At 35.6% G+C, this 18976-nt stretch overlaps 1 protein-coding gene across 7 annotated transcripts in view; it reads right to left on the bottom strand.

The window, feature by feature from the left end:
- The window catches only part of MSRB3 (methionine sulfoxide reductase B3), a 46621-nt gene that overhangs the window by 10598 nt on the left and 17047 nt on the right, over positions 1–18976 (bottom strand). For all 7 annotated transcript variants that reach the window (XM_058189967.1, XM_058189961.1, XM_058189966.1 and 4 more), the window contains 3 exons: positions 16438–16546; positions 13477–13554; positions 10786–10814 (listed from right to left, as the gene is read on the bottom strand). In XM_058189967.1, the coding sequence (XP_058045950.1) occupies positions 10786–10814; positions 13477–13554; positions 16438–16546 (216 nt within the window). The remainder of the gene's footprint in view (positions 1–10785; positions 10815–13476; positions 13555–16437; positions 16547–18976) is intronic.

Raw genomic sequence — 18976 nt, 5'->3', positions numbered from 1 at the left:
GACACGCTCAGGATCCAAAAAGATCTTGACAAACTTCAACAATGGGTCCTATCCAACAAAATGAATCTCAGTGTGGAGAGAAAAAAAAGCTTTACATTTAGGCAGAAAAAAAATCAAAGGTATAAGCACAGATTAGGCAAGACCTGGCTCCAAAACAGTAACTGTGAGAGAGGCCCTGGAGTCCTAGTCGATGATCACTTGAACATCAGCCAGTAGTGTGCAACAGCAGCCAAAAAAGCTAATACAATTCTGGGCTGTTTAAACAGAGGCATAGAGTCAATATCATGTGAAGTATTTGTACCACTATATAAAGCCCTAGTAAGACTACACCTGGAATACTGCAATTTTGGTCACCATACTATAAAAAAGATATTGAAAAATTCAGAGAAGAGCTAGATGATCAACGGCCTGGAGACTAAAACATATGAAAAACGGCTGCAGGATAAAGGTTTGGCTAGTCTAAAGAAAAGAAGAATCAGGGGTTAACGTGATAGCAGTATTCCAATATTTGAGGGACTGCCACAAAAAAAAGAGGGGTCAAATTATTCTCCAAAGCACCAGAGGGCAAGAAACAATGGTTGGAAACTAATCAAAGAGAGAAGAGACCTAGAATTAAAGAGAAACTTCATAACAGTGAGGACAATTAACCAGCGGAACAGTTTGCCTCCAGAAATTGTAGGCATTTCATCACTGTATGTTTTAAAGAAGAGTCTAGAACCGTGATGGCGAACCTGTGGCACGCGTAGCCATATCAGTGGGCACGCGAGCTCAGCTCCGGTGCACATGCGCACACTGGCCAGCTGATTTTTGGGCCTGCTGGACCCACCAGAAGTAGGGAAACAAGCTGTTTCCTGCCTCCAGAGGGCCTGGGAAGGCTCGTTTTTCTCTCTTACCTGGCTCCAGAGCCTCTCTAGGAGTCTGGGGGAGTGGGAAAACTGCCTTTCCCACCCCTCCCCAGGCCCTCTGGAGGCCAGAAACAGCCCGTTTACCAACTTCTGGGTGGACAGGAAGTGACGTTTTTTGCTGTCCCCAGCCTCCCCAGAGTGTCTCTAGGAGTCTGGAGGCTGGTGACAGCAAAAAAAAGTCACTTCCTGTCCACCCAGAAGTTGGTAAACGGGCCATTTCTGGCTTCCGGAGGGCCTGGGGTGGGGTGGGAAAGGCAGTTTTCCCACTCCCCCAAACTTCTAGAGAGGCTCTGGAGCCAGGTAAGAGAGAAAAATGGGCCTTCCCAGTTTTACTGGGCCATCGCGTGTCGGGGGAGGGGAAGAGTTGTGTGCACATGTGCAGGGGTGGGGCACATAGAATTATGACCATGCTCAAGGCCAACCCACGCGTGCCCACACGTGCCACAGGTTTGCCATCACGGATACAGACCATACCAACTGACTAACCAAAGAACAGATTCAGAATCCGATACTGCCAAATTATCCTAGTTCAATATTAGGTAGCTCCAATTTACATTAGAAAAATAAGTGGTCTTTTCCATGCCAAATATATGGCAAAGAACATCTCAACAATTTAGTATTTTGAAATTTTTCCAGTTTCAGTAGTAATGGTGGAACAACTTGGTGGCAAAATAAACTATTTTTCTCAGTAAATAAAACACAAATTATGCTAAAGCTACAGTGAAGAATAACTCATACAATTAATGATATCTTGAATAGATAAAGCTCTCCTGTTTAACAATGTAAAAAAAGAAAAAAATCTCTCTGGATTCCAAAATCATTTTAATCCTTCATTAGGATGGAATCTACAGACGTAAAATCAGTGACCTTCACTAAGGAACGTCTATCTTCAATCTTAAAAGGTGGACTATCTTTCTACCCCATTTATTCAATATTTGTAAATAGTTTCTTAATAAATTTCTTGAGGCTAAGAGGAATCATCTTTTTGTGTTGCCTTGTTTTCTCTTAATCTTTAATCTGACTTTATTTTTAAGGAAGGCATGAAGGAACAACCTTCTAAGTTCAGAAATATTTAAGGGTGCCACAGGTTTTTTTCACCATCTAAAGGAATGAAAAAAAGGTAAAATTTACAAATTAGCTTCTGGTAAGCAATGGCAGCCTCTAACATAAAATAAAGGGTTCCAAAAAGAAATCATCATCAGTGTTACTTTCTAACTCTTGCTGTGGAATTATTCCTTACAAGTGGAATAATGCATGTAGCATCATCTGGAAGTTTACTACATTTCTGAAAATATAAATTATCATAGTATGCCTCCATCTGGTGGCAACAACTTAAATTCTAAATGGAATCTAGGAAATGTTCTATCAAAAGGCTAATGTTTCATATCTGTACTCCTGTCTCCACCTGGTGACAATATCCTTAAAAACTCATGGCTTAAATACTTAAGTCCACCACAAACAAAACAGCTAACCTTGAAGTCATCTAGCTTTCCATATTTCAGACAATTTTTTAAATATCTGTTTTATAAAGAAATGCATTAGGGTGCAATAATTTTCCATAACTGAAGCATCATTTATCTGCCATGGAAAGATTTGCAGAGAATGTGTGAAAAATATAACATTGAGCTGTAATCTTTTCATAGATTTTTTAATGTATCATTGATTCATTCAGGCAACTTAAAGTGAAAGGGTTATTTCTGTTTATTATAGCAATGTAAATTTCTTTTGTAAGTGTTGCCATAAACAGAAATATTTGAACAATTATGAAACATTCCTGGTTAAGATAATGAAAAGAGCCTGTAACACAATTCCAACAATACTGATATTACCATAGCCACAGACTACAACCGCAGTGGACTTCCTTAATAAAGCTATATCAAAACTCCCTGCAAATAAACAGGAAGAAAAATTCTTCAATCAATGTGCTATGGTGATCTAATTTAGGGAATTCTTCAGCATAATGGAGCATTAAAAAAAACTAAACAAGAAATAATATAATAATGTTAGCTAGTTATTCAGTGCATAAATGTTTGTGTTCTAATTGCTGCTGTTTATAATTACTATCTGAAATAATTCTGATTTCCACTTCGTCTTTCATTATTCCTTTTCCTCTTATCTCTCCTTCTGTCTTTATTTATTATGCACTTCATGAAATAAGTTACTATCCATTTAAAGCTTAGGTAGTAATAGATTTATTACTTCTAAGGTTTCACAAGCTTCTTTGATTGTATGTATGTGTGTGATAGACCAAAATGACATGGGGGTGGGGGCTCAACTGTAGCTATACACCATTTGACCACCTCAACATTCTGGCACCTCGTTTTGCTGCTTTTGTAGACAAGGACCTCAGTGTCTCATAATGATCTGAACATGTTTCCCATAATATTATTTAATTCAGATTTCATCAACATAAAGATTCCCACAAATTCCTATCATTAGCAACCACCATAGGATTGGTGGGAGCTGTAGATGAAGACATCTCGAAGTCATTAGATTTAGACAGGCTGAACTCCTTATTCCAAAGGTTCACATATCAGAAGATGTTCCCTATTATGCTATAATGGCGTTATCACATAGGGTTTTTTTCTTTGCAGAAATTACCTATTCGCAGGAGTAGGAAACAGTCTCATATTGGGAAAAAACTCACAGTTCTTAAGAGTTCAATTACAATTTAAATCTATTAAAACACTGAACAATCTCTGCAAAAGAACTGGAGGTCGTCCATGACTTTGTGTACCTCAGCTCAACTATCTTCGACACTCTCTCTTTAGATACTGAGCTGAATAAACCTATTGGTAAAACGGCCACCACATTTTCCAGACTTACAACGAGAATATGGTTTAATAAGGAGCTGAAAGAACATACAAAGATCCAGGTCTATAAAGCCTGCGTCCTGAGCACACTCTTGTACTGCAGTGAGTCTTGGACCCTTTACCTACGGCAGGAGAGAAAATTGAACACCTTTTGTATGCGCTGTATCTGACGTATTCTTGGCATCACCTGGCATGACAAAGTTCCAAATAGCGCAGTCTTGGAATGTGCTGGAATTTCTAGCATGTATACACTATTGAAACAGCGACGCCTGCACTGGCTTGGGCATGTTGTGAGAATGGCTGATGGTTGGATTCCAAAAGATCTCCTGTATGGAGAATTAGTGCAGGGAAAGCACCTCAGAGGGAGACCGCAGCTACAATATAAGGATATCTGCAAGAGGGATCTAAAGGCTTTGGGAATGGACATTAACAACTGGGAAACCTTGATCTCTGATCATTGGAGGCTAAAGACACAGAATGGCCTTCTCCAATTCGAAGAGACACTTGTTCGGCAGGCTGAGGCAAAGAGGCAGTCCCAGAACCAGCGAAATCTGGGGGCTGGGCAGGGAACAGAATAGAATAGAATTTTATTGGCCAAGTGTGATTGGACACACAAGGAATTTGTCTTGGTGCATATGCTCTCAGTGTACATAAAAGAAAAGATAATGTATCTGCCCTCAATGTGGAAGGGATTGACACACTCAAATTGGCCTTTTTAGTCACACTAGATGCTGTTTTAGGTCCTCTTTCCAGAGCACGATACCAGTCTTTTGAGACTGAAGGATGGCAATGTAAAAAACACTGAACATAAAATATAAAAGAACACTTTTTCACTCTGATACATCACTAAAGTCACAGTTTAGTTACATCGCGAATGATGATTCTGTTATTTTGTCGTCCCCCCCAAAAAGCATCTCTTCTCTTCCTCTAGTGTATTTTCATAAAATATAATATTCTGAAACTTCCTAGAGCAGCAGTTCTCAACCTGTGGGTGGCGATCCCGTTGGGGTCGAATGACGATTTGCCAGGGGTCACCTAGGACCATCGGAAATATGGGAAGTATACTTGCGAGTCGAAGAATCGCGCTCCAATGGTTGACTCCACAAGCCAGCTGCAGGCTCTTCAAATCACTAGCCGAATTTGGCTTCAGGTGTGATGAATTAAAAAAGAGAGAAATCTTTGCTCTCAAACCAGCTGCAATCACTCCCAATCGCTAGCCTAATCTGGCTTCAGGCGCGATAAACTTAATAGGGGAGGAGTCTCCGCTTTAATGCCTCCGTCCTCAAGGCAATCGCAAGCAGTTCAGATCGCTAACCAATATGGCTTCAGGCGCAATAAATAAAAAAAAAACATTTTGCCGCTTTTTTCCCCCAGCTGCTGAGGCGCGCTGAGATTGTTGCCTAAAAAAAAATAATTTTACGGTTGGAGTCGCCACATCATGGGGAATTGTATTAAAAGGGTCGCAGCACTATAAAGGTTGAGAACCACTGTCCTAGAGTATTTATAGACTTCTGCTATTAGACAGAGATAACAGATAAATGGAGTCAACAAAGCAGCTTTTTCTTGTCAAAGTTATAATATTTTATAATTTAAAAATATATTTTTTTTAAATGTACATGTAGCTTCATTAGCTAACACTTATATTCAAATGTTCTTCATATCTGATAATAATAGCCAGCAGTTTTGTCCTTATGTACAAGCATAAATTATTTCATTACATGAGTAAGAACTGCTGAAATGCTCCTAGCAATCACTTCCAACATTTACATATCAAAAGACACCTGTTTGAATCCCACCTCTCCGATTGACAGTTGGATCAGCCTCCCGGAATACCGCCAATCAGTTGCCTGTTGCTGCCACCACACCAACTTCCTTCCCCATTTGGTGTATAAGATGCACCCAGATTTTCACCTGCTTTTAGGGGGGGAAGTACGTCTTATACTCCAAAAATATGGTAGATATCATAAAGAAATAAATCAATGAGCAATAAAAACCTTTTTAAAAGTCCTCACAAGCATAATGTATACCTTAACTCCTGCTCCTAAGAATCCATAACACCTCTATATCCAACTGGTGCTGAATGAGAACTTCAGCAAGTACTGGAAGAACTTTGTCTTCTTGTATAATTTAGGAAACCAAATACAGATTTATGGATGGACTGAAACACAATAATATACTTACACTTAACTTCACAAGAATAATGCTCTGCATAAGATCACAGCATATTTATAATTTTATTGTGCACAAGTCTCAAAACTATTACCAAAAAGTGCAAATTTACAGACTGCCCTTGACTTACAACAGTTCATTTAGTGACCAAAGTTACAAAAGTACTGGAAAATGTGACTTTTGACCATTTTTCATAGTTACAACCTTTGCGGCATCCCCATGATCATGTGATCAAAATTCAGATGCTTGGTAACTGGTTCATATTTATGACCTTTGCTGCAATTCCAAGGTCATGTGATCCCTTTTTGCAATCTTCTGACAAGCAAAATCAATGGGGAAGCCCAATTCACTTAACAACCAGGTTAGTAACTTATCAACTGCAGTGATTCACTTAACAATTGCGGCAAGAAAAGTCATACAATGGGGCAAAAGAAATGCCTTACTTAACAACAGAAATTTGGGGGTTAATTGTGGTTGTAAATTAAGGACTACCTTTATCACCCAAAATGCAACAAACTATGATTTGTTTCAATCAAGCTCCACTAGACTAATGAAATTTACTGCTAAGTAAATATCAATTCCAGAGACTCCAGCAAGATCCACTCGAGTCCAGGTATTTATTTGCTTACATCTAATAGACAGAATATTGACAGACTAAAGCTATAAACTTCTAACCTAACAGATATGTCCTGATAGATTCTAGGGTGTGACTACTGTCACTCCACCATCCATTTCAGGACTGCGCAGTTTCTTGCCCCTCTCTGGAATGTGCTGCCTCCTCCCTGGGAAGCTGCTGTGCTACTACCAACATTCCCCCATCCCACTTCTCCTTCAGCTGCACATTCCATCTCAATAAATACATATATAATTATGCTGTGAAAAGGATGTAGCTTATTTCTTCAATGAAGTCTCTAGGGCAAAATGTGCTTCATTTTATACAATGCTAATCCTCGTCCCCTAATGATTTTAAAATAACAGAAAAATGTAGCACATATGAATATAGAAATGCTCCCTTTATTTTAAAAGTACATATCCATAATTTTTTGCCTATTTTCACCAAGACAGATGTCTAAAGATACTGACTTTCACTATCTAGAGAGAAATAAACATAAATCTACTCATATTACCTACTTACACGACTGTAAAATATTTTATATCAACTTATGTTTAATGACACTTAACAGATACAATAAGTAATAAAATCAAAGTAAAATAACAACTGCAAGATGTGTGGAACATTGTATTCTAAATAAGTACAAATTAGTACAATTCCTGCTAGCCAACAATGATTCGTTGTATACTTATGGTAATTCAATCCCCACCCCCACCCCCCGAAGAAACTGGACTTTTCCCTGTGTCAGATCTTCATGGACTACCAATTAATACAACTTTTTACCACGCAATTCATATTATTAAGATGGCACATTGTTATACAAACATCTAAAAATTTTAAAAGCAGAAAATATTTTTTCCACATAAAAATATCAATATGCAACGTCTTTCAGCAGAAGATGTATGTCTCTGCTACAAAAGTAAACATGACCACCAATTATTTGTTATATCTTTGCATGATAATGATTGAAGTTATCAATACTTCGAAGTAAAAACTATTGTTTTTACTTCAAAGTCAGATTTTCAGGTTCAATTCAGTTTGAGAAGAATATATTTTCCTCATTATTTTAGTACTATGTTTCCAGATTTCATGGTTAAAATTAACAAACTGAAGCCTTCATAAATAACCATGCTAGATTATGCTTTCATTGTAAGAAAATAAACCTCTATTGTTGTTAATCATATTATGTTCACAAAACAGCACTGAGATAATGTAGGGGGCATCCTCTTTCAAGATCTCCAGAAGCTGGATGACTACATCAAAAAATGGTGCCTCCAACCAAGCCTAACAAAACAGAAGTAGCCACATTCCACTCAGCAATAAGTATGCAAATTACCGGCCTTCGGTGTAGTTCCGGAACTGTATTTTACAATGTAATAACTCCAAAGTACCCGGGGGTAATACAGGACAGATCACTAACCTTCTGACAACACCTGGAAAAAATAGCTATAAAATTGACTAACTACAACAAGTTACTGAACAGATTGGCTGGAACATACTGGGGTGCTGAAAATAACATCCTATGAGCAATAGCCTTGTCTTTGGTTTATTCCACAGTTAAATATCATGCCAGTATGTTGCTTAATGGTTCATGTACAACTCCAACCGTCCAATGCTTATCATTTCTGGCACACTGCATCCCACTCGTGTACAGATTCCCAGTACTTAGCAATACTGTACCACCACACACTAGAAGACAACAAGCTCTCATTTGGTTATGGTCAAAAATGCTGAACAAGGCCCTCCCTATTCACCCAGACAACACTCAGCCCATCACAAGATCTAAAATGGGCAGCTAACATCAAAAACATCATCAAAAAAGGACAACAAAGAATGTTCTTTCTGCGCCATCTCAGTAAGCTCAAACTGCCCAAGGAGCTGCTGATTCAGTTCTACAGAGGAATTATTGAGTCTGTCATTTGCACTTCTATAACTGTCTGGTTCGGTTTTGCAACCCAACAAGAAAGACACAGACTTCAGAGGATAATTAGAACTGCAGAAAAAATAATTGCTATCAACCTGCCTTCCATTGAGGACCTGTATACTGCACGAATCAAGAAGAGGGCCGTGAAAATATTTACAGATCCCTCACATCCAGGACATAAACTGTTTCAACTCCTACCCTCAAAACGACGCTATAGAGCATTGCACACCAGAACAACTAGACACAAGAACAGTTTTTTCCCGAAGGCCATCACTCTGCTAAACAAATAATTCCCTCAACACTGTCAAACTATTTACTAAATTTGCACTAATCTTCGCATCATTCCCATCACCAATCTCTTTCCACTTATGACTGTATGACTGTAACTTTGTTGCTGGCAATCCTTATGATTTATATTGATATATTGACCATCATTTGTGTTGTAAATGTTGTACCTTGATGAAGGTATCTTTTATGTACACTGAGAGCATATGCACCAAGACAAATTCCTTGTGTGTCCAATCACACTTGGCCAATAAAAAAAATTCTGTTCTGTTCTGTTCTGTTCTGTTCTGTTCTGTTCTGTTCTATTCTATTCTATTCTATTCTATTCTATTCTATTCTATTCTAAGATTGAAATCCCATAGGCTGCATGGTAAACAGCTATTCACTTAACATCTGTCCCTTTAACCCTGAGAATGCCTGGAGAGAGGAATGGTCTAAGGCAGGGGTGTCAAACTGGCGGCCCGCGTGCCAGATATGTCACATGCAAGCCACGCTAACCCTGGCTCAGCAAAGGCAAAAACCGTTGCGATACGTTACGTGATTGAGTTTGACACCCGCTGTCTAAAGTGCCCTCTTGTGGCCTGATCATTAGTGATTCCTCTACCAAGCACCTGGTTTTGACCTGCGTCCCTCTGTCTGGTAAAAATTGAACAGAATTAGGTGTGATACTGGAAGAAGTCCCCCTGTCCTGTATCAGTGGGGATGGAAAGATTCCCTTGTTATGATTGTGGTCCTGATATGCAAACTATTAAACATATTGTACAAGACTGCCCACAACTTGCGTTCTTTGGTTCCCTAGAAGATCTGCACGAAGCAACGCCCCAGGAAATTGCCTGGATAGCTGAATTGGACATTCAGTTATGAGGCCACTGACACCACCCCACAGAGATTCTATATATGGGCAGTTTATATATGTTTACTTCTCATTTTCTCATCTACGCTAAATAATAATAATTAGCACTGAGATTTCCTTTCTGCAAAGGATTAGTTAAGGGGAAAAGAAAATCACTGTTATGGACTAGAATGCTGAAACAGTTATTTACACACACTTCATTCAATAAGAAAATTTTCAATTAAAATAATATAGAACTCTGATACTATACAATAAAAATAGAACAACCATAATTCATATAAAATTCTAGAGTTCTGATGCCATTCTCACCTTAAATGCTTTTGGACAACATATGATAAAGCTTGACTCTATGCTTTGTAAAAACCCAAAATATACTGTCTATCTTGCAGCTCATAAAAATGGGCCAGATGGAAGGAATCCACTCTGCAGCTCTTCTCTCCATCATTATCAGCTCTCATAGAAATTCAGAAGACCAAATAGCACTGATTTGTCTCATGTGGTTAGAAGTGTTGTTTTTTTTTACTATGCAAACAGTAATAGGCACCTTTTGGTATGCCTTGATAGGTATGACCACTTATAAGACCCTAATTTATGTTGACCAAAAATAGGTACCTTTGTTCACCCATAGGCAGGGTTGCAACCACCCACTTGTATTTTTAAAAATTATTTTTTAAGAATGCTTTTGTGGGTAATGAGGGGCCACAAGGCAATTTTCTAAATAAAAATGTTATAATCTTCAGTTTAATAACAAAAGATTAGCTAAGTAATAAAGGTGAGATAAAAATCTAATAAATAAATAAATAAACAGCATGCACATTTTGGGATTACAACAGCAACCAGAACTGCCTACGTTGCTGCTGCTAAGTGATGAAATCATGTGACATTGTAGTTTACAACTGCATGTCCTAACTGCTATAATCTTAAGCCTACTCTGTGTGTGTATGTGTGTTCATTTGTCTCAGCCTCATAGCACTCAAAAGCTGATGAAGAACTGACATGGTTTCCCCAGAGTCATATAATATAAAAGAATAAAATTAAATAATGATTTGGTTATGGAACTAACAAAAAAAATTCCACTCACATTAAATCTGTTGCAGCATCCTGAAACTTGATATTGGTTTAAATTGGGTATTCCAGATGTAAAGTTAAGACTAAACATTAACTGATAAATTCATATTTTGAAACATGAAAACAGCATGTTCTACATAAGATTTTGAACATACCTGAATTGGAGTCAAACTTTGTTTCAGATCTAAAACAAAACAAAACGAAGACATGATTTCTACAGTCTATAACTATAAAAAGCTTTTTAGCTAAAAAAAAAAAACCCTCACAATAAATGTCAAACAACAGCCATGGAATCTTTGTTAATACATTTGTCTCAAATGTATCCTTATTTTTATTCTAGAAATATTGACAAATATTTTCATTTACAAGATTGGTAAAAGCAGCAAGAAACATCTGAGTGAAAAATCCAATGTCAAAATTACAAATAGCACATTTTAAATATTTCCATTTTAAAACTGTACTATTATACTTGTGATAAGGATTCCCTGGGAGAACATCATTGGATAGTTATTTTATTTGGTTTTTTTAATCCAGCCCATTCTGAAAAAAAGTTTATTTCCTATCAGATAGTTGGATATTCAGCCTACTTCTTTTTTTTTTTACTGAAAAAGAAATGTATGTTTGTATGTATATATATAAACTTTGTTACATGTTGTCTCATATAATATTTAAGCATTATACATATTACCAAAATATATATTTAATAGTGAGGAAGAAGGAGAAAGAGGGAAAACTAGCCTTTTGAAGAATATTTCAAATATAGATGAATAACAGTCCTAAATTCAAATGCCTTTGAAGTTGTCCGATCAGCTATGGGAAAATGTAAGTTGGGCAATTACTTTCAAGATGCTCCTGAAGTACTGCGAAGCAGTACTAACCGAGTGACAAGGCCTGTCTGAACAAGCTGTAAGAAGCATTGTCTAGATCTAATTCTCAAACCAATTAATGGGCATGCTCCAGCCAGATTTATAACACGAAATTCTATAAAGAATCATCATTTCAACCTAACCAGAACATGTTGTTTTTTTCCAGAGAAATTTCAATATGTTCCACAATTCACAAATAGCAAATATTCAACTAATAACACATTTTAATAATCCTAAATAACAGGAATATAGTAATACAAAATCAATATCCATGACAACTGAATGCCCTTCTCGGTTGAAGGCCTGGTAGTGTTACCATGTTGCTAGAAATATAATACACACATTAGCATGGAAGTTGTGCATTTTAAATACAAAAATGAAATCAAAGCAAATATGGAATTTGCCACAGATTAGAAATCGTTTAGAATCTGGTTCTAGATGGAGAACGAATTAACTATTGTTACTTATTTTGTTTTCAAACACCTAATTACAAAAATGCAATATACTAGTTAATGGCAAAGGAACAAAAATAAATTATCTTCTAACTCATCTATTATAAAGGGATATGAATATTATTTTATGAATACTGCACAAAATGATGTCCCTTAGTGGCAGGGTTCAATTATTATGTATTTGTTAGGATTTATATGATCCCTTTCCTCCAAGGATGCAATGCTAGCTATCTCCAGTGGTGGGCTCAACCAATTTAACAACTGGTTCTGTGAGCTTGCATGTGCGCACAGCGCTCAAAATACAGCAATTTGAAGCTCAGCTGCTTATTTTCTATGGCAACCCCAGTAAGTAGAACAGCAGAGGTGCAGAAATCAGCTGTGCCGTGCAAATCAGCTGAGACAGAAAGAAGGAAATATAGGACAGGATAGAGGTGGGCGGGGCCAGCAGATCGTCGGAACTACCAGTTCACTAGAACTGGTCTGAACCGGCAGCAGCCCACCACTGGCTATCTCCCTTCATTTTGTCATCATAATTGAAAGTCTCAATTGTGAGATAAATTAGACTATAAGAGAATCCTTGCCCCGGCTGATATTTGTGCTCCCTCTCATTCTTTCCCATCTTCCCATATCAAACTGATTAATAAACATAGAACATAATATTCTAGAAACATGGTATGTATTGTATATTGCATCCTCTCCTTGTATTCCTTGTACCAAAGTATTCTGTATTTGGCAAAAAACATAATTTTAGATTCCTGGTAATTTTATGTCCAGACTGTTTAGGGTACAGTAATAGACAATGATCCTCACTACAAGTTTTAGCACAACATGAATACTGGAAATAATTGTTATGTTGCCCAAACAGAATAATATATTGCTACCCACAATCTGGTGAGTCTAAGAATTCAATTATAGAGGTTGAATAAATTGGGGGGCCAAAATACATCTGTCCCACCACACTCTCAATGCATACAGTATTCGAGAATGTTTTCTGAGTGTTACACCTCATCCTGAGTTAAATGTCTGAAGACAACTGTTGGATTAAGAAAAGTTGCTTGTCAATTTATGTATCTGAAAAATTTCTCCATAACAATGTCAGAGAGATGAAGTTGAATGCTGCTTTAAAAGGTGAGGAAGGCCAATTTTGAGTAGGCCTTTTTCAATCGAGTAATCTAAGCAAAAACATTGTCCACCATTATGTACACAAATTGGACCTTAACCACTTCATCACTGATCAAGCCATCAGATTTGATACAGTTAGTTTAATTGTAATTACAACTAAAGTCTGTACTCTGTATAGTCAACTCTGTAATTAAAATTTCAAGGCATAGATCAGGTTATTTGAGGGACTCCCTATCTCTGATAGTTTCTGCCCTAGACCAAAGCACCCAGAATTCTAAGCCAACATTGTTTACAAGAACAGATTACATCTACCCACTTCTGTCTAGTAACTACAATCAAAGAGTAATGTTTTCCCAAACTAGTCAGATGTCACAAACTGCAAAATTATTTTGTTCAATCTACTTACTTGAATAAAGGACTTCCACAAACAACACATTTGTATATTCCAATGGCTTTATTATATGTATATTCTCCTTCAAAGGCACTAGAGCACAAGATAGAAACAATTATTTAGCATGCACACTTACAAAATCAAAACTCTATTTTCTTTTGGGCGAGGCAACTTAATGCAAAATGAAAGAGATAAGAAATAATCAATTACAGATAGTTCTTGGCTTTCAACTGCTATTGGCACTGAATGTCCACTCATAAATTGTTATGGTAGTTAAGCTGAGGCATTGACAACCAGGGACCCAATTTTATGATATTTTTCAGCAGTCATTAAGTCATTGCAGAAACTAACAAAAAATACCAGAAACCAGCAGAAAACATCTCATGGCTGCAGGAGGTTATAACTATAAAGATGAGATGGTTCACAAGCTCTGGAATGCAGTCACATGACTGTGAGAAGTAGGTGTGGCATTACGTTTTATGATGACCAGAAGTGCCCTACAAGCCATGAAGCAGCCATTCCAGGCCGTTGAATGGTTGTTAAATGACCAGTCACAAATTAAGGAGTATCTATAAAGAAATGTGTTTTATAGTTTTTGCAGATTCTGAGAAGTTTAACTATAACTCTGCAAATTTAATCTTAGAAGTTGCTTCCAATATAGAAATAACTGTATTTATAGGCAGATCACAAATAATTTTCCTAAAAAATTTTTTCTAAAAAATGCTAATACAGATCTAGTATTATCTCCTAGTCCAGGGGTGTCAAACTCGCGGCACGCGGGCCGGATGAGTCACGTGCTGGCCCCGCCCCCACCCGGCTTAGCAAAGGGGCTAAAAGTCCCGATATGTCATCCATATCCACCATGACTCCACCATGACAATGCGAGTTTGATGCCCCTGCCCTAGGCTGCTATAATTTCTTTTGGCTCTCCACTCTTAAAATTTCTAGGGATTGAAATTTCTGTTTTCCTGGCTCCAATTCTTCCACCTGTAAAGAAAAAAAATACTCTGAAGACAGACAAAATGAAATTACCTCTTTTTAAAAGCCTATTTGAAAGGGGAATCTTTCTATTCCCAATTGGCTCTTTGGAGCTTGATTTATCTGAAGCTCTGGTTGTTTCTACCTACTACTAGGTAGATATATAAATTTCCCCTTACTGTTTCATGTCTGAACCTTTGAGGATGAGATTTCTTTTCATTCACTATAAGCTTGTGCTTTAAAGTATAAACATACATGCTTCCTGGATGAAAAAGCTTTTCTTCAACACATTTTCAATTATGTTTTTAAATTTCCACTGCAAATTTGTTTTTTTAAATCCTATTAACATTTTAGAAACATACTTTATTTACCTTATGTTAAACCAAAGTAAAAAAAAATTATTTTGATCATTAACCAGATTTAGAAAACATAAAAATAAAGGATAATTTAAAAATGGAATTAAAAAATTGCATGTGGCTAGCACAGATGAAACTTTCTTAGGTCAGGTAACTCACTAAGGCTTTAGAGAAAAGACCATTATACATCATAATTATAGCTAGAAAGAGAAGAATTAACCATTTATTCTTATCATTACATTTTAATTCATTGATATTTACCTGATACCTTATCAAATAATAGAGTAAAATAAGTTCCAAGTGGAAGACAGTGTATAATAATACTACCAAAAGAATCAATTTTAATGTTGGATGATGATCGGCTGGGAGAGAGGGAAGCTGAATTCCAAACTGGGTGAAAGTCAGGAATTTTTAAATTCAAAAACAGCACTGCTGCTTTAAGAATACTTTTCTAAGTTAACCATTTAAAGGGCTAGGAGGGCATTGTTCTAATAAAAATCAGCTGTGTTCCTCTAACAAGAAATCTAAGTGCTCTACGGCTTTCTTTTATTTATTTATTTATTTTATTTTATTTTATTAAATTTTTATACCGCCCTTCTCCCGAAGGACTCAGGGCGGTGTACAGCCAGAATAAAAACAAAATATATACAATTTAAAACAACATTTAAAAAGAGCAAATTTTAAAGGCTGATTATTAAAGTTTAGATTTAAAAATTTAAAAATATTAAGAATACCCAATTTAAAATTCAACACAAATTATGCCAGTCCCGCTTTAATAAATAGATATGTTTTGAGCTCACGACGGAAGGTCCGAAGACCTTATTATCCTTTCAATTCTTTTTATGGGGTGCCTCTTTATACAATTATTTTTAAGTGACCAAATATCTTACTGTTTGCATGTACTACATCACTGTGCTACACAACAGAAAATGACTTGACTGAAGCCATTGAAAGTACATGACCAACACATCATGTCTAGAGGCATAGGGAGCTTTAGCACCCAGAGGTCTTCATTCAGCAAGTCTAATTAAAAATAGAATATTATTAATTAATTGTAAATTAAATATTTAAGCATATTATTAAGCTTACTGAATCAAAAAAATTCAAAACCATTGCAGCAGAGATATCTATTTTTCATGAATCAAATGGAATACATTCATTATTTGATCCTTGAAAAAGAACCATCTGTCTTTTTTCTTTCATTTTACCTTTTGTCAGAATATAAAAGCTGCTTAAGGACACAATTCATATTTTCTACCCAGAAATTTCAAAGAAAAGAAACAAACTAACAAAAAAAATGGAAAAAATAAAATTATGCAATATTCTCTTTTCTTTGATATTACAATGATCACTTCAAAAATATTGCCTTAAAGGTTATTTCCACTATAATTCAAATCTCCTTCCCCAAAACAAAACATGACCTGTGCTATTTGCACAAATGTTGTAATAAAGTAAAATAAACATAAAGTCACAATAACCAAGTTACATTGATCAAATTACTGAACTTAATGCCCATGCTACAAAATTTTGGCTTTCTAAAACAGAATTATTTGAAACCACTTGAGAGAAAATTACAACATAATGAAAGAGAGGAGGAGAATCCCCATTTTTGATTACCATCTACCCCCTTGCTATACTATACCTTTCAGTTCCTTTCTCCTGAGTAACATGGTACTGCAAGGGTGTCAGCCGCTTTCGCAGTTCTTCATGAGAAAAAGTCACTTTATAGTTCTTTTTTCCCCTACGTGACCCTGCAAAAAGATAAAATATGGAAAAAGGAGTCTTTTCAATTTAAAATCCTGAGATACTGCGTGCTAGCCAAATACAGCTTCCATTGTACATTCACTTTTTCAATGGCTAGACTGCATCCTAATGCATTAGAGAAGTTCAGTGGATTGTTCTATCAACCCAACTTTTAGAAGGCTGTAGTACACAAGCAGGTGACTCCATGTGAAAAGAATGTGAGGCAGCCAAAGCTTTCACTATGCAGAAAAATCAACACACATTTGTGAGATCTGACCGTCACATTATCCTTTACAACAAGGTAAAATTTGGAGCCTAATATTGTGTTCCTCTGGTCTTCTCAATAAACAAATTTTAGTATTAAAACCCTGTAAGACATCTATAAATAGGTAAAAGGTAAAGGGCATATTACGTTTAACCAAAATATCTTATTGTTCCATGTAGTTTATTTATATTATTGTTTGTATTTTAATTGTTACCATTTTTATTTTATATTGAATTATTATGATTATGGTTTATAACCATAATCTTAATGAAAATCTGAAATTTTCTTAATGGCATAGAACTCAATAAATAAATTGGAGGCAAATATTGTGATGACTGCAATAAAGGTGCAAAATCAGGGCAAAAATCCTGGATATAAGGGCAATGAATATGATAACCATGAATTCAGAAAATTCAGCTAAGAAATTAGGAATTTAAGAGACTAAGAATTCTAGAGCTTAGTAAAATGTATACTGGTTTTAAAGAGAAGTTGAAACAAAACAGAATGTAGATACTTAAGAACATGTGTAATATCCTTAATATAAAAGTAGTTTGTAGAAAAAGCCAAATGAACAATTTTTCTAGAAATATTATAGTTACGCAAAGTATTAAAAATAAGATTTATAAAATAAAATCTTTTTATCCAGTGAAATTGATAAGCATAAAATAGTTAAAGAATACCTCTTAATGCCTACAATTTGATTAAATAAGTTTCTTTTAAAAGTTTATTAATTATATATTTACTATATAACAGAATAATATGGAGAGATTTAATGTTGTGAAAGATCTCTCAACACATAGATTAAGAGAATTTTAAGGAAGCTTATTGAGTTGACTCCTGATAAGGAACAATTTAAAGATCATATATGCAGGAAGTGAGACTAATATGTATTCCTCTGCTCTACTTCCTCTCCAAGGCACAATAATCTGCATTTTTTGAAATCCAATTAAAAATCAAGCAGCAAATAGATAAGGCATAGTGTACACAGAGAAGGATTATACATATCTGCTCCTCAGCAGAATATTTCAGGAATGAGCTTTTTTATTTATCTCCAAACATAATGAAAAGAACTAGCAGAATGTGAAACTGACATACTCTATTTTATGCAGCACTCTAGCTGAAATGGAAAAAGACAATATAATTTGGAGAATGAATCAAATAACTGAAATATAAAACAATGCCAACATAGTTTCAATGTAATATTTATTCCATAGAGGAAGCTATTAAGATACTGGATGAAAATTTTAATATATTTATAATATTTAATGGAGGCAGCTGTATAGCTAAAAATCTTTTAAAATGAAAATAAAATATTTTCATTCTGCAAAAGTTATCTGTTCTTCATTTTTCAAGTGTTCAGCAATTCTGCATTTGTTAAGCTGTGACTCTTAGATGAATTCATTAATCATATGGTTTGTAAACAAAAACTCTTATTAAACTTTTAAGATTGTGATCCTTTACATATTATCTGAGATATAATTCGCATTGAATTTAAGTAGATTTTTTCTAAGATTGCTCTTTCATTTTAGACATTTCTCTCTCATTATTCAATAAATAACAAAATATGGGCTAGTCTGGCAAGGCAACAAGAGTAGTTTTAGACTTACAAATGTAAACAGATATACAACACAAATAAATATTGAACATCCTAGTTTCATCATTTCCAAATGTTTTAAGCTAAAAATATGTATAGTGAATTTTTCTTAAAATATACAGGTGTTTAAGAGATTAACATCCAGCAGTTATATTTGGCTTGAACAATTAACATTTTTCAAAATAAACTTTTCTCTCAGTTATTGAAGGATTTATGTTTGATTACAACTCTACAAAGATTTTTTTTAGCAACAGATATATATACCCTCATAAAGAAACAATTGTATTCTCAAAGTAGAATGACCAGAGCAATCCATCTGTATGTCATTTAGTACAAGGAAAGAAACGGCAGGTTTAAATTACATGGTATTGAATGGCAATTTCCTAACATTGGGCGCTTTTCTGCTTTTTTACCCTCAATCATTCCTCAGGAGTGTTCACAAAAACTAATTTTAAATTTAAGTAAAGATGTTTCTTTTTTCCTCCTCCTTATACCATGTAAAAAGAAAGTTAGTAAGTGCTGGTCTCCATCAATTAACCACATTAGCTGTACACATAATTCTTAATAGTACAGAACCTT

Source organism: Ahaetulla prasina, chromosome 7 (genome assembly GCF_028640845.1).
Source record: "Ahaetulla prasina isolate Xishuangbanna chromosome 7, ASM2864084v1, whole genome shotgun sequence".
NCBI classification, from domain to species: domain Eukaryota; kingdom Metazoa; phylum Chordata; class Lepidosauria; order Squamata; family Colubridae; genus Ahaetulla; species Ahaetulla prasina.
This window is presented reverse-complemented; position numbering and strand designations above follow the sequence as displayed.